We start from the raw sequence: 24,777 nt of genomic DNA, 5'->3' as shown, positions 1-24,777 counted from the left end.
TGTGTGTGTTCAGGGGAGTGACAGATGAATGTGTGTGTTCAGAGGAAGGAATGACAGATGAATGTGTGTGTTCAGAGGAAGGAATGACAGATGAATGTGTGTGTTCAGAGGAAGGAGTGACTCAGATGAACGTGTGTGTTCAGAGGAAGGAGTGACTCAGATGAATGTGTGTGTTCAGAGGAAGGAATGACAGATGAATGTGTGTGTTCAGGGAAGGAGTGACTCAGATGAATGTGTGTGTTCAGAGGAAGGAGTGACAGATGAATGTGTGTGTTCAGGGGAAGGAGTGACAGATGAATGTGTGTGTTCAGAGGAAGGAGTGACAGATGAATGTGTGTGTTCAGAGGAAGGAATGACAGATGAATGTGTGTGTTCAGAGGATGGAGTGACTCAGATGAATGTGTGTGTTCAGAGGAAGGAGTGACAGATGAATGTGTGTGTTCAGAGGAAGGAATGACAGATGAATGTGTGTGTTCAGAGGAAGGAATGACAGATGAATGTGTGTGTTCAGAGGAAGGAATGACTCAGATGAATGTGTGTGTTCAGAGGAAGGAGTGACTCAGATGAACGTGTGTGTTCAGAGGAAGGAGTGACAGATGAATGTGTGTGTTCAGGGGAGTGACTCAGATGAATGTGTGTGTTCAGGGGAGTGACTCAGATGAATGTGTGTGTTCAGAGGAAGGAGTGACAGATGAATGTGTGTGTTCAGGGGAAGGAGTGACAGATGAATGTGTGTGTTCAGGGGAAGGAGTGACAGATGAATGTGTGTGTTCAGAGGAAGGAGTGACAGATGAATGTGTGTGTTCAGAGGAAGGAGTGACAGATGAATGTGTGTGTTCAGGGGAAGGAGTGACAGATGAATGTGTGTGTTCAGAGGAAGGAGTGACTCAGATGAATGTGTGTGTTCAGAGGAAGGAGTGACTCAGATGAATGTGTGTGTTCAGAGGAAGGAGTGACAGATGAATGTGTGTGTTCAGAGGAAGGAGTGACTCAGATGAATGTGTGTGTTCAGGGGAAGGAGTGACAGATGAATGTGTGTGTTCAGAGGAAGGAGTGACTCAGATGAATGTGTGTGTTCAGAGGAAGGAGTGACAGATGAATGTGTGTGTTCAGGGGAAGGAGTGACTCAGATGAATGTGTGTGTTCAGGGGAAGGAGTGACTCAGATGAATGTGTGTGTTCAGGGGAAGGAGTGACAGATGAATGTGTGTGTTCAGAGGAAGGAATGACTCAGATGAATGTGTGTGTTCAGAGGAAGGAGTGACTCAGATGAATGTGTGTGTTCAGAGGAAGGAATGACTCAGATGAATGTGTGTGTTCAGGGGAAGGAGTGACTCAGATGAATGTGTGTGTTCAGAGGAAGGAGTGACTCAGATGAATGTGTGTGTTCAGAGGAAGGAGTGACAGATGAATGTGTGTGTTCAGGGGAAGGAGTGACAGATGAATGTGTGTGTTCAGAGGAAGGAGTGACAGATGAATGTGTGTGTTCAGAGGAAGGAGTGACTCAGATGAATGTGTGTGTTCAGAGGAAGGAGTGACAGATGAATGTGTGTGTTCAGGGGAAGGAGTGACTCAGATGAATGTGTGTGTTCAGAGGAAGGAGTGACTCAGATGAATGTGTGTGTTCAGAGGAAGGAGTGACAGATGAATGTGTGTGTTCAGGGAAGGAGTGACAGATGAATGTGTGTGTTCAGAGGAAGGAGTGACAGATGAATGTGTGTGTTCAGAGGAAGGAGTGACTCAGATGAATGTGTGTGTTCAGAGGAAGGAGTGACAGATGAATGTGTGTGTTCAGGGGAAGGAGTGACTCAGATGAATGTGTGTGTTCAGAGGAAGGAGTGACAGATGAATGTGTGTGTTCAGAGGAAGGAGTGACAGATGAATGTGTGTGTTCAGAGGAAGGAGTGACTCAGATGAATGTGTGTGTTCAGGGGAAGGAGTGACTCAGATGAATGTGTGTGTTCAGAGGAAGGAGTGACTCAGATGAATGTGTGTGTTCAGAGGAAGGAGTGACTCAGATGAATGTGTGTGTTCAGAGGAAGGAGTGACTCAGATGAATGTGTGTGTTCAGAGGAAGGAGTGACAGATGAATGTGTGTGTTCAGAGGAAGGAGTGACAGATGAATGTGTGTGTTCAGAGGAAGGAGTGACTCAGATGAATGTGTGTGTTCAGAGGAAGGAGTGACTCAGATGAATGTGTGTGTTCAGGGAAGGAGTGACTCAGATGAATGTGTGTGTTCAGGGGAAGGAGTGACTCAGATGAATGTGTGTGTTCAGAGGAAGGAGTGACTCAGATGAATGTGTGTGTTCAGAGGAAGGAGTGACTCAGATGAATGTGTGTGTTCAGAGGAAGGAGTGACAGATGAATGTGTGTGTTCAGAGGAAGGAGTGACAGATGAATGTGTGTGTTCAGGGGAAGGAGTGACTCAGATGAATGTGTGTGTTCAGGGAAGGAGTGACTCAGATGAATGTGTGTGTTCAGGGGAAGGAGTGACTCAGATGAATGTGTGTGTTCAGGGGAAGGAGTGACAGATGAATGTGTGTGTTCAGAGGAAGGAGTGACTCAGATGAATGTGTGTGTTCAGGGGAAGGAGTGACTCAGATGAATGTGTGTGTTCAGGGGAAGGAGTGACTCAGATGAATGTGTGTGTTCAGGGGAAGGAGTGACTCAGATCAATGTGTGTGTTCAGAGGAAGGAGTGACTCAGATGAATGTGTGTGTTCAGAGGAAGGAGTGACAGATGAATGTGTGTGTTCAGAGGAAGGAGTGACAGATGAATGTGTGTGTTCAGAGGAAGGAGTGACTCAGATGAATGTGTGTGTTCAGAGGAAGGAGTGACTCAGATGAATGTGTGTGTTCAGAGGAAGGAGTGACAGATGAATGTGTGTGTTCAGGGGAAGGAGTGACTCAGATGAATGTGTGTGTTCAGGGGAAGGAGTGACAGATGAATGTGTGTGTTCAGGGGAAGGAGTGACTCAGATGAATGTGTGTGTTCAGAGGAAGGAGTGACTCAGATGAATGTGTGTGTTCAGGGGAAGGAGTGACTGATGAATGTGTGTGTTCAGAGGAAGGAGTGACTCAGATGAATGTGTGTGTTCAGAGGAAGGAGTGACAGATGAATGTGTGTGTTCAGAGGAAGGAGTGACAGATGAATGTGTGTGTTCAGGGGAAGGAGTGACAGATGAATGTGTGTGTTCAGAGGAAGGAGTGACTCAGATGAATGTGTGTGTTCAGGGGAAGGAGTGACAGATGAATGTGTGTGTTCAGGGGAAGGAGTGACTCAGATGAATGTGTGTGTTCAGGGGAAGGAGTGACAGATGAATGTGTGTGTTCAGAGGAAGGAGTGACTCAGATGAATGTGTGTGTTCAGGGGAAGGAGTGACAGATGAATGTGTGTGTTCAGAGGAAGGAGTGACAGATGAATGTGTGTGTTCAGAGGAAGGAGTGACTCAGATGAATGTGTGTGTTCAGAGGAAGGAGTGACTCAGATGAATGTGTGTGTTCAGAGGAAGGAGTGACTCAGATGAATGTGTGTGTTCAGAGGAAGGAGTGACAGATGAATGTGTGTGTTCAGGGGAAGGAGTGACAGATGAATGTGTGTGTTCAGGGAAGGAGTGACAGATGAATGTGTGTGTTCAGAGGAAGGAGTGACAGATGAATGTGTGTGTTCAGAGGAAGGAGTGACAGATGAATGTGTGTGTTCAGGGGATGGAGTGACTCAGATGAATGTGTGTGTTCAGAGGAAGGAGTGACTCAGATGAATGTGTGTGTTCAGAGGAAGGAGTGACAGATGAATGTGTGTGTTCAGAGGAAGGAGTGACAGATGAATGTGTGTGTTCAGAGGAAGGAGTGACTGATGAATGTGTGTGTTCAGAGGAAGGAGTGACAGATGAATGTGTGTGTTCAGAGGAAGGAGTGACTCAGATGAATGTGTGTGTTCAGAGGAAGGAGTGACTCAGATGAATGTGTGTGTTCAGGGGAAGGAGTGACAGATGAATGTGTGTGTTCAGGGGAAGGAGTGACAGATGAATGTGTGTGTTCAGAGGAAGGAGTGACAGATGAATGTGTGTGTTCAGGGGAAGGAGTGACTCAGATCAATGTGTGTGTTCAGAGGAAGGAGTGACTCAGATGAATGTGTGTGTTCAGAGGAAGGAGTGACAGATGAATGTGTGTGTTCAGAGGAAGGAGTGACAGATGAATGTGTGTGTTCAGAGGAAGGAGTGACTCAGATGAATGTGTGTGTTCAGAGGAAGGAGTGACTCAGATGAATGTGTGTGTTCAGGGGAAGGAGTGACTCAGATGAATGTGTGTGTTCAGGGGAAGGAGTGACAGATGAATGTGTGTGTTCAGAGGAAGGAGTGACTCAGATGAATGTGTGTGTTCAGAGGAAGGAGTGACAGATGAATGTGTGTGTTCAGAGGAAGGAGTGACTCAGATGAATGTGTGTGTTCAGAGGAAGGAGTGACTCAGATGAATGTGTGTGTTCAGAGGAAGGAGTGACAGATGAATGTGTGTGTTCAGGGGAAGGAGTGACAGATGAATGTGTGTGTTCAGAGGAAGGAGTGACAGATGAATGTGTGTGTTCAGAGGAAGGAGTGACAGATGAATGTGTGTGTTCAGAGGAAGGAGTGACAGATGAATGTGTGTGTTCAGGGGAAGGAGTGACAGATGAATGTGTGTGTTCAGAGGAAGGAGTGACAGATGAATGTGTGTGTTCAGAGGAAGGAGTGACTCAGATGAATATGTGTGTTCAGAGGAAGGAGTGACTCAGATGAATGTGTGTGTTCAGGGGAAGGAGTGACTCAGATGAATGTGTGTGTTCAGAGGAAGGAGTGACAGATGAATGTGTGTGTTCAGAGGAAGGAGTGACAGATGAATGTGTGTGTTCAGAGGAAGGAGTGACAGATGAATGTGTGTGTTCAGGGGAAGGAGTGACTCAGATGAATGTGTGTGTTCAGAGGAAGGAGTGACTCAGATGAATGTGTGTGTTCAGGGGAAGGAGTGACTCAGATGAATGTGTGTGTTCAGAGGAAGGAGTGACAGATGAATGTGTGTGTTCAGGGGAAGGAGTGACAGATGAATGTGTGTGTTCAGAGGAAGGAGTGACTCAGATGAATGTGTGTGTTCAGAGGAAGGAGTGACTCAGATGAATGTGTGTGTTCAGAGGAAGGAGTGACTCAGATGAATGTGTGTGTTCAGAGGAAGGAGTGACAGATGAATGTGTGTGTTCAGAGGAAGGAGTGACAGATGAATGTGTGTGTTCAGGGAAGGAGTGACAGATGAATGTGTGTGTTCAGGGGAAGGAGTGACTCAGATGAATGTGTGTGTTCAGAGGAAGGAGTGACAGATGAATGTGTGTGTTCAGGGGAAGGAGTGACTCAGATGAATGTGTGTGTTCAGAGGAAGGAGTGACAGATGAATGTGTGTGTTCAGGGGAAGGAGTGACTCAGATGAATGTGTGTGTTCAGGGGAAGGAGTGACTCAGATGAATGTGTGTGTTCAGAGGAAGGAGTGACTCAGATGAATGTGTGTGTTCAGAGGAAGGAGTGACTCAGATGAATGTGTGTGTTCAGAGGAAGGAGTGACTCAGATGAATGTGTGTGTTCAGAGGAAGGAGTGACTCAGATGAATGTGTGTGTTCAGGGAAGGAGTGACAGATGAATGTGTGTGTTCAGGGGAAGGAGTGACAGATGAATGTGTGTGTTCAGGGGAAGGAGTGACTCAGATGAATGTGTGTGTTCAGGGGAAGGAGTGACAGATGAATGTGTGTGTTCAGAGGAAGGAGTGACTCAGATGAATGTGTGTGTTCAGAGGAAGGAGTGACAGATGAATGTGTGTGTTCAGGGGAAGGAGTGACTCAGATGAATGTGTGTGTTCAGAGGAAGGAGTGACAGATGAATGTGTGTGTTCAGAGGAAGGAGTGACTCAGATGAATGTGTGTGTTCAGAGGAAGGAGTGACTCAGATGAATGTGTGTGTTCAGAGGAAGGAGTGACTCAGATGAATGTGTGTGTTCAGAGGAAGGAGTGACAGATGAATGTGTGTGTTCAGAGGAAGGAGTGACAGATGAATGTGTGTGTTCAGAGGAAGGAGTGACAGATGAATGTGTGTGTTCAGAGGAAGGAGTGACTCAGATGAATGTGTGTGTTCAGAGGAAGGAGTGACTCAGATGAATGTGTGTGTTCAGGGGAAGGAGTGACTCAGATGAATGTGTGTGTTCAGAGGAAGGAGTGACAGATGAATGTGTGTGTTCAGAGGAAGGAGTGACTCAGATGAATGTGTGTGTTCAGGGGAAGGAGTGACTCAGATGAATGTGTGTGTTCAGAGGAAGGAGTGACAGATGAATGTGTGTGTTCAGAGGAAGGAGTGACTCAGATGAATGTGTGTGTTCAGGGAAGGAGTGACTCAGATGAATGTGTGTGTTCAGGGGAAGGAGTGACTCAGATGAATGTGTGTGTTCAGGGGAAGGAGTGACAGATGAATGTGTGTGTTCAGAGGAAGGAGTGACTCAGATGAATGTGTGTGTTCAGGGGAGTGACTGATGAATGTGTGTGTTCAGAGGAAGGAGTGACAGATGAATGTGTGTGTTCAGGGGAAGGAGTGACTCAGATGAATGTGTGTGTTCAGAGGAAGGAGTGACTCAGATGAATGTGTGTGTTCAGAGGAAGGAGTGACAGATGAATGTGTGTGTTCAGAGGAAGGAGTGACAGATGAATGTGTGTGTTCAGAGGAAGGAGTGACAGATGAATGTGTGTGTTCAGAGGAAGGAGTGACAGATGAATGTGTGTGTTCAGAGGAAGGAGTGACTCAGATGAATGTGTGTGTTCAGAGGAAGGAGTGACAGATGAATGTGTGTGTTCAGAGGAAGGAGTGACTCAGATGAATGTGTGTGTTCAGAGGAAGGAGTGACAGATGAATGTGTGTGTTCAGGGGAAGGAGTGACTCAGATGAATGTGTGTGTTCAGAGGAAGGAGTGACAGATGAATGTGTGTGTTCAGAGGAAGGAGTGACTCAGATGAATATGTGTGTTCAGGGGAAGGAGTGACAGATGAATGTGTGTGTTCAGGGGAAGGAGTGACTCAGATGAATGTGTGTGTTCAGGGAAGGAGTGACTCAGATGAATGTGTGTGTTCAGGGGAAGGAGTGACAGATGAATGTGTGTGTTCAGGGGAAGGAGTGACAGATGAATGTGTGTGTTCAGGGGAAGGAGTGACTCAGATGAATGTGTGTGTTCAGAGGAAGGAGTGACAGATGAATGTGTGTGTTCAGGGGAAGGAGTGACAGATGAATGTGTGTGTTCAGAGGAAGGAGTGACAGATGAATGTGTGTGTTCAGGGGAAGGAGTGACTCAGATGAATGTGTGTGTTCAGGGGAAGGAGTGACAGATGAATGTGTGTGTTCAGAGGAAGGAGTGACTCAGATGAATGTGTGTGTTCAGAGGAAGGAGTGACTCAGATGAATGTGTGTGTTCAGGGGAAGGAGTGACAGATGAATGTGTGTGTTCAGAGGAAGGAGTGACAGATGAATGTGTGTGTTCAGAGGAAGGAGTGACTCAGATGAATGTGTGTGTTCAGAGGAAGGAGTGACTCAGATGAATGTGTGTGTTCAGAGGAAGGAGTGACAGATGAATGTGTGTGTTCAGGGGAAGGAGTGACAGATGAATGTGTGTGTTCAGGGGAAGGAGTGACAGATGAATGTGTGTGTTCAGAGGAAGGAGTGACAGATGAATGTGTGTGTTCAGAGGAAGGAGTGACAGATGAATGTGTGTGTTCAGGGGATGGAGTGACTCAGATGAATGTGTGTGTTCAGAGGAAGGAGTGACTCAGATGAATGTGTGTGTTCAGAGGAAGGAGTGACAGATGAATGTGTGTGTTCAGAGGAAGGAGTGACAGATGAATGTGTGTGTTCAGAGGAAGGAGTGACTGATGAATGTGTGTGTTCAGAGGAAGGAGTGACAGATGAATGTGTGTGTTCAGAGGAAGGAGTGACTCAGATGAATGTGTGTGTTCAGAGGAAGGAGTGACTCAGATGAATGTGTGTGTTCAGGGGAAGGAGTGACAGATGAATGTGTGTGTTCAGGGGAAGGAGTGACAGATGAATGTGTGTGTTCAGAGGAAGGAGTGACTCAGATGAATGTGTGTGTTCAGAGGAAGGAGTGACAGATGAATGTGTGTGTTCAGAGGAAGGAGTGACAGATGAATGTGTGTGTTCAGAGGAAGGAGTGACTCAGATGAATGTGTGTGTTCAGGGGAGTGACAGATGAATGTGTGTGTTCAGAGGAAGGAGTGACTCAGATGAATGTGTGTGTTCAGAGGAAGGAGTGACAGATGAATGTGTGTGTTCAGAGGAAGGAGTGACTCAGATGAATGTGTGTGTTCAGAGGAAGGAGTGACTCAGATGAATGTGTGTGTTCAGGGGAAGGAGTGACTCAGATGAATGTGTGTGTTCAGAGGAAGGAGTGACTCAGATGAATGTGTGTGTTCAGAGGAAGGAGTGACAGATGAATGTGTGTGTTCAGGGGAAGGAGTGACTCAGATGAATGTGTGTGTTCAGAGGAAGGAGTGACTCAGATGAATGTGTGTGTTCAGGGGAAGGAGTGACTCAGATGAATGTGTGTGTTCAGAGGAAGGAGTGACTGATGAATGTGTGTGTTCAGGGGAAGGAGTGACTCAGATGAATGTGTGTGTTCAGAGGAAGGAGTGACAGATGAATGTGTGTGTTCAGGGGAAGGAGTGACAGATGAATGTGTGTGTTCAGGGGAAGGAGTGACAGATGAATGTGTGTGTTCAGGGGAAGGAGTGACTCAGATGAATGTGTGTGTTCAGAGGAAGGAGTGACTCAGATGAATGTGTGTGTTCAGGGGAAGGAGTGACAGATGAATGTGTGTGTTCAGGGGAAGGAGTGACAGATGAACGTGTGTGTTCAGGGGAAGGAGTGACAGATGAATGTGTGTGTTCAGGGGAAGGAGTGACTCAGATGAATGTGTGTGTTCAGAGGAAGGAGTGACTCAGATGAATGTGTGTGTTCAGGGGAAGGAGTGACAGATGAACGTGTGTGTTCAGGGGAAGGAGTGACAGATGAATGTGTGTGTTCAGGGGAAGGAGTGACTCAGATGAATGTGTGTGTTCAGAGGAAGGAGTGACTCAGATGAATGTGTGTGTTCAGGGGAAGGAGTGACTCAGATGAATGTGTGTGTTCAGAGGAAGGAGTGACAGATGAATGTGTGTGTTCAGGGGAAGGAGTGACAGATGAATGTGTGTGTTCAGGGGAAGGAGTGACAGATGAATGTGTGTGTTCAGGGGAAGGAGTGACAGATGAATGTGTGTGTTCAGAGGAAGGAGTGACTGATGAATGTGTGTGTTCAGGGGAAGGAGTGACTCAGATGAATGTGTGTGTTCAGAGGAAGGAGTGACAGATGAATGTGTGTGTTCAGAGGAAGGAGTGACAGATGAATGTGTGTGTTCAGAGGAAGGAGTGACTCAGATGAATGTGTGTGTTCAGAGGAAGGAGTGACTCAGATGAATGTGTGTGTTCAGAGGAAGGAGTGACTCAGATGAATGTGTGTGTTCAGGGGAAGGAGTGACAGATGAATGTGTGTGTTCAGAGGAAGGAGTGACAGATGAATGTGTGTGTTCAGAGGAAGGAGTGACTCAGATGAATGTGTGTGTTCAGAGGAAGGAGTGACTCAGATGAATGTGTGTGTTCAGAGGAAGGAGTGACAGATGAATGTGTGTGTTCAGGGGAAGGAGTGACAGATGAATGTGTGTGTTCAGAGGAAGGAGTGACTCAGATGAATGTGTGTGTTCAGAGGAAGGAGTGACTCAGATGAATGTGTGTGTTCAGAGGAAGGAGTGACTCAGATGAATGTGTGTGTTCAGAGGAAGGAGTGACAGATGAATGTGTGTGTTCAGAGGAAGGAGTGACTCAGATGAATGTGTGTGTTCAGAGGAAGGAGTGACTCAGATGAATGTGTGTGTTCAGAGGAAGGAGTGACTCAGATGAATGTGTGTGTTCAGGGGAAGGAGTGACAGATGAATGTGTGTGTTCAGAGGAAGGAGTGACAGATGAATGTGTGTGTTCAGAGGAAGGAGTGACTCAGATGAATGTGTGTGTTCAGAGGAAGGAGTGACTCAGATGAATGTGTGTGTTCAGAGGAAGGAGTGACAGATGAATGTGTGTGTTCAGGGGAAGGAGTGACAGATGAATGTGTGTGTTCAGAGGAAGGAGTGACAGATGAATGTGTGTGTTCAGAGGAAGGAGTGACAGATGAATGTGTGTGTTCAGGGGAAGGAGTGACTCAGATGAATGTGTGTGTTCAGGGGAAGGAGTGACAGATGAATGTGTGTGTTCAGAGGAAGGAGTGACAGATGAATGTGTGTGTTCAGAGGAAGGAGTGACAGATGAATGTGTGTGTTCAGAGGAAGGAGTGACTCAGATGAATGTGTGTGTTCAGAGGAAGGAGTGACTCAGATGAATGTGTGTGTTCAGAGGAAGGAGTGACAGATGAATGTGTGTGTTCAGAGGAAGGAGTGACTCAGATGAATGTGTGTGTTCAGGGGAAGGAGTGACTCAGATGAATATGTGTGTTCAGGGGAAGGAGTGACAGATGAATGTGTGTGTTCAGAGGAAGGAGTGACAGATGAATGTGTGTGTTCAGAGGAAGGAGTGACTCAGATGAATGTGTGTGTTCAGGGGAAGGAGTGACAGATGAATGTGTGTGTTCAGAGGAAGGAGTGACAGATGAATGTGTGTGTTCAGAGGAAGGAGTGACAGATGAATGTGTGTGTTCAGGGGAAGGAGTGACAGATGAATGTGTGTGTTCAGGGGAAGGAGTGACAGATGAATGTGTGTGTTCAGGGGAAGGAGTGACAGATGAATGTGTGTGTTCAGGGGAAGGAGTGACTCAGATGAATGTGTGTGTTCAGAGGAAGGAGTGACAGATGAATGTGTGTGTTCAGAGGAAGGAGTGACTCAGATGAATGTGTGTGTTCAGAGGAAGGAGTGACTCAGATGAATGTGTGTGTTCAGGGGAAGGAGTGACTCAGATGAATGTGTGTGTTCAGAGGAAGGAGTGACAGATGAATGTGTGTGTTCAGGGGAAGGAGTGACAGATGAATGTGTGTGTTCAGGGGAAGGAGTGACTCAGATGAATGTGTGTGTTCAGGGGAAGGAGTGACTCAGATGAATGTGTGTGTTCAGGGGAAGGAGTGACAGATGAATGTGTGTGTTCAGAGGAAGGACTCAGATGAATGTGTGTGTTCAGAGGAAGGAGTGACTCAGATGAATGTGTGTGTTCAGGGGAAGGAGTGACAGATGAATGTGTGTGTTCAGAGGAAGGAGTGACTCAGATGAATGTGTGTGTTCAGAGGAAGGAGTGACTCAGATGAATGTGTGTGTTCAGAGGAAGGAGTGACTCAGATGAATGTGTGTGTTCAGAGGAAGGAGTGACTCAGATGAATGTGTGTGTTCAGAGGAAGGAGTGACAGATGAATGTGTGTGTTCAGAGGAAGGAGTGACTCAGATGAATGTGTGTGTTCAGGGGAAGGAGTGACTCAGATGAATGTGTGTGTTCAGAGGAAGGAGTGACAGATGAATGTGTGTGTTCAGAGGAAGGAGTGACAGATGAATGTGTGTGTTCAGGGGAGTGACTCAGATGAATGTGTGTGTTCAGGGGAAGGAGTGACAGATGAATGTGTGTGTTCAGGGGAAGGAGTGACTCAGATGAATGTGTGTGTTCAGAGGAAGGAGTGACTCAGATGAATGTGTGTGTTCAGGGGAAGGAGTGACTCAGATGAATGTGTGTGTTCAGGGGAAGGAGTGACAGATGAACGTGTGTGTTCAGGGGAAGGAGTGACTCAGATGAATGTGTGTGTTCAGGGGAAGGAGTGACAGATGAACGTGTGTGTTCAGAGGAAGGAGTGACTCAGATGAACGTGTGTGTTCAGGGGAAGGAGTGACTCAGATGAATGTGTGTGTTCAGGGGAAGGAGTGACTCAGATGAATGTGTGTGTTCAGGGTAAAGCCGACTCTCTGACGGCGGTGAAGCTGCTCAGCTGTTTCGATGACCTCGTCGCCGTGGGAACGGCCTCAGGGCGAGTCGCGGTGTTTCAGCTCGTCTCCCCTTTACCTGGACGCAACAAACAGGTGAGTCACTTAAGCCCCGCCCCCACAACAAGGTGGTGTTTCCTCCATGTTTGAGTGATGTCCCTGTTCCAGCTGCGGCGCCTGGATGTCCAGGGTTTGCACCGAGGCCCCGTCACGGCTCTGGCCTTCAGCACCAACGGCATGAAGCTGTTTTCAGGAGACGATAAAGGACGAGTCGTCTTCACCGCATTGGACCTGGACCAGGTACAACAGCTGCCCCTTCAGTCTATACCTAACCCCAACCCTGGACCCAACCCCAACCCCAACCTTAACCCCAACCCTGGGCCAGGTACCACAGCTGCACCTTCAGTCTATACCTCACCCTAACCCCAACCCCAACCTTCAGTCTATAGCTAACCCTAACCCCAACCCCAACCTTCAGTCTATACCTCACCCTAACCCCAACCCCAACCCCAACCCCAACCCTGGACCAGGTACCACAGCTGCCCCTTCAGTCCATACCTCACCCTAACCCCAACCCTGGACCAGGTACCACAGCTGCCCCTTCAGTCCATACCTCACCCTAACCCTAACCCCAACCCCAACCTTCAGTCTATACCTAACCCCAACCCTAACCCCAACCCCAACCCTAACCCCAACCCTAACCCCAACCCTGGACCAGGTACCACAGCTGCCCCTTCAGTCTATACCTAACCCTAACCCTCACCCCAACCCCAACCCCAACCTTCAGTCTGTACCTCACCCCAACCCCAACCCCAACCCCTTCAGTCTATACCTCACCCTAACCCCAACCCCAACCCCAACCTTCAGTCCATACCTAACCCCAACCCCAACCCCAACCCCTTCAGTCTATACCTAACCCTAACCCTAACCCCAACCTTAACCCCAACCCTGGACCAGGTACCACAGCTGCCCCTTCAGTCTATACCTAACCCCAACCCTAACCCCAACCCTAACCCTAACCTGGACCAGGTACCACAGCTGCCCCTTCAGTCTATACCTAACCCTAACCCCAACCTTCAGTCCATACCTAACCCTAACCCTAACCCCAACCCTTCAGTCTATACCTCACCCTAACCCTAACCCCAACCCTGGTCTCGGCCCGGGTTTAAAGGAACAGGCCAGCGTTTTTTCATACTGAGATATGTTCTTACCTGAGCTGTGACGAGTTCTTTAGGACCTGTCTGATCTTCAGTCACGTAAACACAGCGCAGACGGTATTAGCAGTAATCTTCACTTTACTGCGCGGATGCCAAATCACTCCTGGTATTATTACACCTTACAATATAGTTCCCCCTTTTATCCGCTTAGAAAATCCCCATTGTTTAATTGTGTGTAATTATACTTTGTAGTGGAACACTTCACGTAACCATATTTAAATAGGGAAAACGTGGAAGAGCTTGGTAGCTTCTATCTTGACCTGTTTTGGAGCTGTAGAGGAGAGAGGGAGAGGCTAAATGCTAACGCTATAGAGGAGAGAGGGAGAGGCTAAATGCTAACGCTATAGAGGAGAGAGGGAGAGGCTAAATGCTAACGCTATAGAGGAGAGAGGGAGAGGCTAAATGCTAACGCTATAGAGGAGAGAGGGAGAGGCTAAATGTTAATGCTATAGAGGAGAGAGGGAGAGGCTAAATGCTAACGCTATAGAGGAGAGAGGGAGAGGCTAAATGCTAATGCTATAGAGGAGAGAGGGAGAGGCTAAATGCTAACGCCGTCTGCGCTGTGTTTACGTGACTGAAGATCAGACAGGTCCTAAAGAACTCGTCACAGCTCAGGTAAGAACATGTCTCAGTGTGGAAAAACGCTGGCCTGTTCCTTTAAGGGGCTCATGGCCGGTGTAGGGGGGGGTCCACCCTGGTCTCCCGGGTTTAAGGGGCTCATGGCCGGTGTCGGGGGGTCCACCCTGGTCTCCCAGGTTTAAGGGGCTCATGGCCAGTGTCGGGGGGATCCACCCTGGTCTCCCGGGTTTAAGGGGCTCATGGCCGGTGTCGGGGGGATCCACCCTGGTCTCCCAGGTTTAAGGGGCTCATGGCCAGTGTCGGGGGGATCCACCCTGGTCTCCCGGGTTTAAGGGGCTCATGGCCGGTGTCGGGGGGTCCACCCTGGTCTCCCAGGTTTAAGGGGCTCATGGCCAGTGTCGGGGGGATCCACCCTGGTCTCCCAGGTTTAAGGGGCTCATGGCCAGTGTCGGGGGGATCCACCCTGGTCTCCCGGGTTTAAGGGGCTCATGGCCGGTGTCGGGGGGTCCACCCTGGTCTCCCGGGTTTAAGGGGCTCATGGCCGGTGTCGGGGGATCCACCCTGGTCTCCCGGGTTTAAGGGGCTCATGGCCAGTGTCGGGGGGGATCCACCCTGGTCTCCCGGGTTTAAGGGGCTCATGGCCGGTGTCGGGGGGTCCGTAGAGCCCAGTGTAGAGATCTCGTCTCTCTTACAGGGGGAGTGTCGCTCTGTGCTGGTCCTGGAGGAGTCCTCGGCCATTGTTCAGATCCAGTACCGGCACCAGGTCCTGCTGGTGTCCACTCTGCACCGGACCCTGCTGCACCACCAGAACCTCCAACAGAACCAACAGCTGAGCCCAGACCAGGGCCAGAGTCAGGACCCCCCCACAAAGACCATCGGCACCCAGCCCCGTAAGAGGTAACACCCAGAGCTTCAGGGGCTCTTGCTTCATCTCCCTCTCCCTCCTCTTTCCCCTCTCCCCCTCCTCTCTCAGCTGAACTCTCCCCCTCCTCTCCTCAGTGGCTGAACTCTCCCCTTCCTCTCTCAGTGGCTGAACTCTCCCCTTCCTCTCTGAGCTGAACTCTCCCCCTCCTCCCCCCAGCGGCCGGTTCGGGGCCTGCTTCCTGCCCGCCCTCTGTAAGCCCAGTGACCTGCAGATGTGGGTGTCTCGCCCTGGGCTCTCTCCCCTCTCCTCCCCCTCCTCTCCTCAGTGGCTGAACTCTCCCCCTCCTCTCTGAGCTGAACTCTCCCCCTCCTCTCCCCAGCGGCCGGTTCGGGGCCTGCTTCCTGCCCGCCCTCTGTAAGCCCAGTGACCTGCAGATGTGGGTGTCTCGCCCTGGGCTCCGGCTCTGGAGGTCTGACGTGGAAGGTCTGGTCCAGGAGACTCGGCTCCTCAAAGCTCTGTTCAGCTCCTCCTCTAAGGTCAGTCCTACAAACACCCGGCTGAAGCGACGGTGCGGTCTGTGGTACTCCTGCTGCGTGTGTCCGTAGGTCCCACGGGTGGTCCTGCTCCCTCGGGCCTCTGCCTCCGGCGGGTGCTCTCCCTCTGAGAGACAGCTGGGGGCGCTCTGCTGCTTCCATCACAACTGGCTCCTGAGCTGGAACGAGTACAGCCTCTACGTCCTGGACTACACCACACAGGTACTCCCTCAGGGGTACTTTCTGACCGGGTACTCTCTGACCGGGTACTCTCTGACCGGGTACTCTCTGACCTGGTACTCTCTGACCGTGTACTCTCTGACCTGGTACTCTCTGACCGGGGACTCTCTGACCGGGGACTCTCTGACCGGGGACTCTCTGACCGGGTTCTCTCTGACCGGGTACTCTCTGACCGGGTACTCTCTGACCAGGTACTCTCTGACCGGGTACTCTCTGACCGGGTACTCTCTGACCGTGTACTCTCTGACCGGGTACTCTCTGACCGGGTACTCTCTGACCGGGTACTCTCTGACCGGGTACTCTCTGACCGGGTACTCTCTGACCGGGTACTCTCTGACCAGGTACTCTCTGACCGGGTACTCTCTGACCGTGTACTCTCTGACCGGGTACTCTCTGACCAGGTACTCTCTGACCGGGTACTCTCTGACCGGGTACTCTCTGACCGGATACTCTCTGACCGGGTACTCTCTGACCGGGTACTCTCTGACCGGGTACTCTCTGACCGGGTACTCTCTGACCAGGTACTCTCTGACCGGGTACTCTCTGACCAGGTACTCTCTGACCAGGTACTCTCTGACCAGGTACTCTCTGACCGGGTACTCTCTGACCGGGTACTCTCTGACCGGGTACTCTCTGACCAGGTACTCTCTGACCGGGTACTCTCTGACCGGGTACTCTCTGACCGGGTACTCTCTGACCAGGTACTCTCTGACCGGGTACTCTCTGACCAGGTACTCTCTGACCAGGTACTCTCTGACCGGGTACTCTCTGACCGGGTACTCTCTGACCAGGTACTCTCTGACCAGGTACTCTCTGACCGTGTACTCTCTGACCAGGTACTCTCTGACCGGGTACTCTCTGACCGGGTACTCTCTGACCGTGTACTCTCTGACCAGGTACTCTCTGACCGGGTACTCTCTGACCGTGTACTCTCTGACCAGGTACTCTCTGACCGGGTACTCTCTGACCGTGTACTCTCTGACCGGGTACTCTCTGACCGGGTACTCTCTGACCGGGTATTCTCTGACCGGGGACTCTCTGACCAGGTACTCTCTGACCGGGTATTCTCTGACCGGGGACTCTCTGACCGGGTACTCTCTGACCGGGTATTCTCTGACCGGGGACTCTCTGACCGGATACTCTCTGACCAGGTACTCTCTGACCAGGTACTCTCTGACCGGGTACTCTCTGACCGGGTACTCTCTGACCAGGTACTCTCTGACCGGGTACTCTCTGACCAGGTACTCTCTGACCGGGTACTCTCTGACCGGGTACTCTCTGACCAGGTACTCTCTGACCGGGTACTCTCTGACCAGGTACTCTCTGACCGGGTACTCTCTGACCGGGTATTCTCTGACCGGGTACTCTCTGACCGGGTATTCTCTGACCGGGTACTCTCTGACCAGGTACTCTCTGACCGGGTACTCTCTGACCGGGTACTCTCTGACCAGGTACTCTCTGACCGGATACTCTCTGACCAGATACTCTCTGACCAGGTACTCTCTGACCGGATACTCTCTGACCAGATACTCTCTGACCGTGTACTCTCTGACCGGGTACTCTCTGACCAGATACTCTCTGACCGTGTACTCTCTGACCGGGTACTCTCTGACCGGGTATTCTCTGACCGGGGACTCTCTGACCGGGTACTCTCTGACCGGGTACTCTCTGACCGGGTATTCTCTGACCGGGTACTCTCTGACCGGGTACTCTCTGACCGTGTACTCTCTGACCGGGGACTCTCTGACCGGGTACTCTCTGACCAGGTACTCTCTGACCGGGTACTCTCTGACCGGGTACTCTCTGACCAGGTACTCTCTGACCGGGTACTCTCTGACCGGGTACTCTCTAACCGGGTACTCTCTGACCGGATACTCTCTAACCGGGTACTCTCTGACCGGATACTCTCTGACCGGATACTAGAGTACTCTCTGACCGGGTACTCTCTGACCAGATACTCTCTGACCAGGTACTAGAGTATTCTCTGACCGGATACTCTCTGACCGGATACTAGAGTACTCTCTGACCGGGTACTCTCTGACCGGGTACTCTCTGACCGGGTACTCTCTGACCGGGGACTCTCTGACCGGGGACTAGAGTATTCTCTGGTCGGGGTGTAACGGGTACTCTCTGCAGGTCGGGGTGTAATGGGTACTCTCTGACCGGGGACTCTCTGACCAGGTACTCTCTGACCGGGTACTCTCTGACCGTGTACTCTCTGACCTGGTACTCTCTGACCGGGGACTCTCTGACCGGGGACTCTCTGACCGGGGACTCTCTGACCGGGTTCTCTCTGACCGGGTACTCTCTGACCGGGTACTCTCTGACCAGGTACTCTCTGACCGGGTACTCTCTGACCGGGTACTCTCTGACCGTGTACTCTCTGACCGGGTACTCTCTGACCGGGTACTCTCTGACCGGGTACTCTCTGACCGGGTACTCTCTGACCGGGTACTCTCTGACCGGGTACTCTCTGACCAGGTACTCTCTGACCGGGTACTCTCTGACCGTGTACTCTCTGACCGGGTACTCTCTGACCAGGTACTCTCTGACCGGGTACTCTCTGACCGGGTACTCTCTGACCGGATACTCTCTGACCGGGTACTCTCTGACCGGGTACTCTCTGACCGGGTACTCTCTGACCGGGTACTCTCTGACCAGGTACTCTCTGACCGGGTACTCTCTGACCAGGTACTCTCTGACCAGGTACTCTCTGACCAGGTACTCTCTGACCGGGTACTCTCTGACCGGGTACTCTCTGACCGGGTACTCTCTGACCAGGTACTCTCTGACCGGGTACTCTCTGACCGGGTACTCTCTGACCGGGTACTCTCTGACCAGGTACTCTCTGACCGGGTACTCTCTGACCAGGTACTCTCTGACCAGGTACTCTCTGACCGGGTACTCTCTGACCGGGTACTCTCTGACCAGGTACTCTCTGACCAGGTACTCTCTGACCGTGTACTCTCTGACCAGGTACTCTCTGACCGGGTACTCTCTGACCGGGTACTCTCTGACCGTGTACTCTCTGACCAGGTACTCTCTGACCGGGTACTCTCTGACCGTGTACTCTCTGACCAGGTACTCTCTGACCGGGTACTCTCTGACCGTGTACTCTCTGACCGGGTACTCTCTGACCGGGTACTCTCTGACCGGGTATTCTCTGACCGGGGACTCTCTGACCAGGTACTCTCTGACCGGGTATTCTCTGACCGGGGACTCTCTGACCGGGTACTCTCTGACCGGGTATTCTCTGACCGGGGACTCTCTGACCAGGTACTCTCTGACCGGGTACTCTCTGACCAGGTACTCTCTGACCAGGTACTCTCTGACCGGGTACTCTCTGACCGGGTACTCTCTGACCGGGTACTCTCTGACCGGGTACTCTCTGACCAGGTACTCTCTGACCGGGTACTCTCTGACCAGGTACTCTCTGACCGGGTACTCTCTGACCGGGTACTCTCTGACCAGGTACTCTCTGACCGGGTACTCTCTGACCAGGTACTCTCTGACCGGGTACTCTCTGACCGGGTATTCTCTGACCGGGTACTCTCTGACCGGGTATTCTCTGACCGGGTACTCTCTGACCAGGTACTCTCTGACCGGGTACTCTCTGACCGGGTACTCTCTGACCAGGTACTCTCTGACCGGATACTCTCTGACCAGATACTCTCTGACCAGGTACTCTCTGACCGGATACTCTCTGACCAGATACTCTCTGACCGTGTACTCTCTGACCGGGTACTCTCTGACCAGATACTCTCTGACCGTGTACTCTCTGACCGGGTACTCTCTGACCGGGTATTCTCTGACCGGGGACTCTCTGACCGGGTACTCTCTGACCGGGTACTCTCTGACCGGGTATTCTCTGACCGGGTACTCTCTGACCGGGTACTCTCTGACCGTGTACTCTCTGACCGGGGACTCTCTGACCGGGTACTCTCTGACCAGGTACTCTCTGACCGGGTACTCTCTGACCGGGTACTCTCTGACCAGGTACTCTCTGACCGGGTACTCTCTGACCGGGTACTCTCTAACCGGGTACTCTCTGACCGGATACTCTCTAACCGGGTACTCTCTGACCGGATACTCTCTGACCGGATACTAGAGTACTCTCTGACCGGGTACTCTCTGACCAGATACTCTCTGACCAGGTACTAGAGTATTCTCTGACCGGATACTCTCTGACCGGATACTAGAGTACTCTCTGACCGGGTACTCTCTGACCGGGTACTCTCTGACCGGGTACTCTCTGACCGGGGACTCTCTGACCGGGGACTAGAGTATTCTCTGGTCGGGGTGTAACGGGTACTCTCTGCAGGTCGGGGTGTAATGGGTACTCTCTGACCGGGGACTCTCTGACCAGGTACTCTCTGACCGGGGACTCTCTGACCGGGGACTCTCTTTAGGAGCAGGTCGGGGTGTAACGGGTACTCTCTCTTTAGGAGCTGGTCGGGGTGTAACGGGTACTCTCTCTTTAGGAGCAGGTCGGGGTGTAACGGGTACTCTCTCTTTAGGAGCTGGTCGGGGTGTAACGGGTACTCTCTCTTTAGGAGCTGGTCGGGGTGTAACGGGTACTCTCTCTTTAGGAGTTGGTCGGGGTGTAACGGGTGCTCTCTCTTTAGGAGCAGGTCGGGGTGTAACGGGTACTCTCTCTTTAGGAGCTGGTCGGGGTGTAACGGGTACTCTCTTTAGGAGCAGGTCGGGGTGTAACGGGTACTCTCTCTTTAGGAGCAGGTCGGGGTGTAACGGGTACTCTCTCTTTAGGAGCAGGTCGGGGTGTATCGGGTACTCTCTCTTTAGGAGCAGGTCGGGGTGTAACGGGTACTCTCTCTTTAGGAGCAGGTCGGGGTGTAACAGGTACTCTCTCTTTAGGAGCAGGTCGGGGTGTAACGGGTACTCTCTCTTTAGGAGCAGGTCGGGTGTAACGGGTGCTCTCTCTTTAGGAGCAGGTCGGGGTGTAACGGGTACTCTCTCTTTAGGAGCAGGTCGGGGTGTAACGGGTACTCTCTCTTTAGGAGCAGGTCGGGGTGTAACGGGTACTCTCTCTTTAGGAGCAGGTCGGGGTGTAACGGGTACTCTCTCTTTAGGAGCAGGTCGGGGTGTAACGGGTACTCTCTCTTTAGGAGCAGGTCGGGGTGTAACGGGTACTCTCTCTTTAGGAGCAGGTCGGGGTGTAACGGGTACTCTCTCTTTAGGAGCTGGTCGGGGTGTAACGGGTGCTCTCTCTTTAGGAGCAGGTCGGGGTGTAACGGGTACTCTTTAGGAGCAGGTCGGGGTGTAACGGGTACTCTCTCTTTAGGAGCTGGTCGGGGTGTAACAGGTGCTCTCTCTTTAGGAGCAGGTCGGGGTGTAACAGGTGCTCTCTCTTTAGGAGCAGGTCGGGGTGTAACGGGTACTCTTTAGGAGCAGGTCGGGGTGTAACGGGTACTCTTTAGGAGCAGGTCGGGGTGTAACGGGTACTCTCTCTTTAGGAGCTGGTTGGGGTGTAACGGGTACTCTCTCTTTAGGAGCTGGTCGGGGTGTAACGGGTGCTCTCTCTTTAGGAGGTCGGGGTGTAACGGGTACTCTTTCTTTAGGAGCTGGTCGGGGTGTAACGGGTACTCTCTCTTTAGGAGCAGGTCGGGTGTAACGGGTACTCTCTCTTTAGGAGCAGGTCGGGTGTAACGGGTACTCTCTCTTTAGGAGCAGGTCGGGTGTAACGGGTACTCTCTCTTTAGGAGCAGGTCGGGGTGTAACGGGTACTCTGTCTTTAGGAGCTGGTCGGGGTGTAACGGGTGCTCTCTCTTTAGGAGCAGGTCGGGTGTAACGGGTACTCTCTCTTTAGGAGCAGGTCGGGGTGTAACGGGTACTCTCTCTTTAGGAGCAGGTCGAGGTGTAACGGGTACTCTCTCTTTAGGAGCAGGTCGGGGTGTAACGGGTACTCTCTCTTTAGGAGCAGGTCGGGGTGTAACGGGTACTCTCTCTTTAGGAGCTGGTCGGGGTGTAACGGGTACTCTCTCTTTAGGAGCTGGTCGGGGTGTAACGGGTACTCTCTCTTTAGGAGCTGGTCGGGGTGTAACAGGTACTCTCTCTTTAGGAGCGGGTCGGGGTGTAACGGGTACTCTTTAGGAGCAGGTCGGGGTGTAACGGGTACTCTCTCTTTAGGAGCTGGTCGGGTGTAACGGGTACTCTCTCTTTAGGAGCGGGTCGGGGTGTAACGGGTACTCTTTAGGAGCAGGTCGGGGTGTAACGGGTACTCTCTCTTTAGGAGCTGGTCGGGGTGTAACGGGTACTCTCTCTTTAGGAGCTGGTCGGGGTGTAACGGGTACTCTTTAGGAGCAGGTCGGGGTGTAACAGGTACTCTCTCTTTAGGAGCTGGTCGGGTGTAACGGGTACTCTCTCTTTAGGAGCAGGTCGGGGTGTAACGGGTACTCTCTCTTTAGGAGCTGGTCGGGTGTAACGGGTACTCTCTCTTTAGGAGCTGGTCGGGGTGTAACGGGTACTCTCTCTTTAGGAGCTGGTCGGGGTGTAACGGGTACTCTCTCTTTAGGAGCAGGTCGGGTGTAATGGGTACTCTCTCTTTAGGAGCTGGTCGGGTGTAACGGGTACTCTCTCTTTAGGAGCAGGTCGGGTGTAACGGGTACTCTCTCTTTAGGAGCTGGTCGGGTGTAACGGGTACTCTCTCTTTAGGAGCTGGTCGGGGTGTAACGGGTACTCTCTCTTTAGGAGCTGGTCGGGGTGTAACGGGTACTCTTTAGGAGCTGGTCGGGTGTAACGGGTACTCTCTCTTTAGGAGCTGGTCGGGTGTAACGGGTACTCTTTAGGAGCTGGTCGGGGTGTAACGGGTACTCTCTCTTTAGGAGCAGGTCGGGGTGTAACGGGTACTCTCTCTTTAGGAGCTGGTCGGGGTGTAACGGGTACTCTCTCTTTAGGAGCTGGTCGGGTGTAACGGGTACTCTCTCTTTAGGAGCTGGTCGGGGTGCTGGAGTGTAGTGGGGACCTGGTGTCGGTGGCGTGTTCTGAAAACGAGATATTCATCCTGAAAGGAGACCGCGACATCATCCGCCTGTCGACCACACCTGAGGGAGTAGCTCACAGCCCCCGAGGAGCGCCCCAGGGTGAGTCTTGGCCTGTAGTTTAATATAGAAAACAGAAAACTCCCGGCTAAATGACTGTGTGCCGTCAGGGGCTGTGGGGGAAAAGGGAAAACTATTTAATGATAGAAGAAGAAGAAGAAGAAGAAGAAGAAGATCTTTATTTATATAGCGCCTTTCACAGACATATAGTCACAAAGCGCTTTACATGAGACAATTGTACATTCACCCCACACTCGGTGTAAACTACGTTTGTAGCTTCAGTTTCCCCTGGGGGAGACTGTCAGAGGCGCTTTCGCGACTTCTCACGTCTGCGCCAACGGACCCTCTGACAACCACTCACACACATCATTCATCCTGGCCTATTGTGCATGTTTTTAGTGGTAGGGGAAACCGGAGTGCCCGGAGGAAACCTACACAGACACGGGGAGAACATGCAAACTCCACACAGAAAGGCCCGTCCCTGGTGGGAATCGAACCCGGACCTTCTAGCTGTGAAGCGAGAGCACTAACCGCTGCGCTACCGTGCCGCCCAAAAGAAAGAAAACAAAGTAAAACCTGTGCGAAACATCACTGACATAAATATGAGAACAAAGTTTTCTGTCTGTGATGATCTGGTTTAGTTTTTGAATAAGCTAATCAGACTCACCTCGAGAACCTTCTGATGTTTTGTCCTTTGGCTCCAGGGGTTTCGGGGCGGTTGACCTCTCCTCTGACCACGCCTCTGACCCCCACCTTCCTGCCCCCCACCGGCGCCGTGGAGACCGCTCAGCCAATCAGAACACTGCCCATCATCACAGAGGGCGGGGCCAAGGACGGAGCGCTGGAGGAGACAGGAGAGGAGGCGCGGGAGGAGGCGAGCGAGGAGGTAGGAGACACACTTGGGTCAGGATTAAGAAGTTATTGTTGTTTCCTCAATGTTTAAGTTCAGTCACATGATGCATTTACATTATAGAATCACAATCAAAATCTATCAGAATCTAAATCCATCACAATCAAAATCTATCAGAATCAAAATCTATCACAATCAAAATCTATCAGAATCAAAATCCATCACAATCAAAATCTATCAGAATCTAAATCTATCAGAATCAAAATCTATCAGAATCTAAATATCACAATCAAAATCTATCACAATAAAAATCTCTTCTGATTCTGATTCTACAGGACTGAACCCAAACACAATAATCTGAATTAGAAGAACTGGTTCTTTATGGTGTGAAAGAGGATCAGCACAGTGTGTTTTCTAAGACCAAAATGTATTTAGAAATATGTGTTATTATATATGATATTATATGATATGATATGATATGATATTATATATTTGTTGTTATTATTATTATTATCATTATTATTATACATGCTATAACAGCGTCAGTAAACAAACAAAAGCCACTGTGTTGTGAGCTGAGTTCATTTCCTAAAGTTCGTTAATGACCAGTTCAGATTGTGGGATTGTAGAGTTTTTAATCTCTTAACCCTTAAGGCCGGAGTTACGCCTCAGGTATTTCAAACATCCTTTACAGAGGAAAGAAAACAAAACGAGACTATTGTGCTCAAAAACAACGTCACATAAACCTCCAGCACAGACTCATGTGAGTGACGCCTCATTTGAAAGCTAAGACCTACAGATCTGATCTAAGGTTTGTGTCGCTGTTGGAGACGATGCGCTCAGTTAAAGGCGGGGCAGTGATTCTGTGGGTGTGTCCTCAGGGGGCGGAGCTCCGCAGCCGCAGCAGCTCGATGACATCATCAGTGACATCATACGACAGCCCCAGATACTGCGCTCCCATTGGCCAGGAGCAGCACGCCGCCCCGCCCACAGACCCCAGATACTGCGCTCCCATTGGCCAGGAGCAGCCGGAGCTGGTGGTGACGGCCGTGAGGCTGAAGCGGAGACGGCGGCGCCGCCACGGTGCGTTTCTGCAGTCTTTCACCATCTCCTCGTTTGTCCCGTTTGGTTTTCTGTAGCTCCTCGAGTGACGCCTCCCAGTGTGGGCGGGCTCTCGGTGCCTCTGCAGAGTCTCAGCAGAAGAAATGTGTCGCTCTCAAAGGGGTTTAGCTGCTAAGCTAGCACCACCATGTTGGTGAAGTGCTGCAGATGTTGAAGTGCTGCAGATGTTGAAGTGCTGCAGATGTTGAAGTGCTGCAGATGTTGAAGTGCTGCAGATTTTGAAGTGCTGCAGATGTTTGACTCACTGTTGGACACGGGTCAGGGCAGA

The 24,777-nt window shown here is 51.0% G+C and overlaps 1 protein-coding gene across 1 annotated transcript in view; it reads left to right on the top strand.

The window, feature by feature from the left end:
* The window catches only part of tecpr2 (tectonin beta-propeller repeat containing 2), a gene marked incomplete at its 3' end in the record, with an annotated part of 55,965 nt that overhangs the window by 12,128 nt on the left and 19,060 nt on the right, over positions 1 to 24,777 (top strand). Inside the window, exons 4-11 of the mRNA XM_079583322.1 lie at positions 12,013 to 12,141; positions 12,214 to 12,345; positions 14,536 to 14,738; positions 15,086 to 15,242; positions 15,312 to 15,461; positions 22,429 to 22,579; positions 23,242 to 23,423; positions 24,269 to 24,470. Coding sequence (XP_079439448.1) covers positions 12,013 to 12,141; positions 12,214 to 12,345; positions 14,536 to 14,738; positions 15,086 to 15,242; positions 15,312 to 15,461; positions 22,429 to 22,579; positions 23,242 to 23,423; positions 24,269 to 24,470 — 1,306 coding nt within the window. The remainder of the gene's footprint in view (positions 1 to 12,012; positions 12,142 to 12,213; positions 12,346 to 14,535; positions 14,739 to 15,085; positions 15,243 to 15,311; positions 15,462 to 22,428; positions 22,580 to 23,241; positions 23,424 to 24,268; positions 24,471 to 24,777) is intronic.

Source organism: Gobius niger (assembly GCF_951799975.1).
Source record: "Gobius niger genome assembly, contig: SCAFFOLD_95, whole genome shotgun sequence".
NCBI lineage: Eukaryota > Metazoa > Chordata > Actinopteri > Gobiiformes > Gobiidae > Gobius > Gobius niger.
The sequence above is the reverse complement of the archived record's forward strand: the minus strand, read 5'-3'. Positions and strand labels throughout refer to the sequence as shown.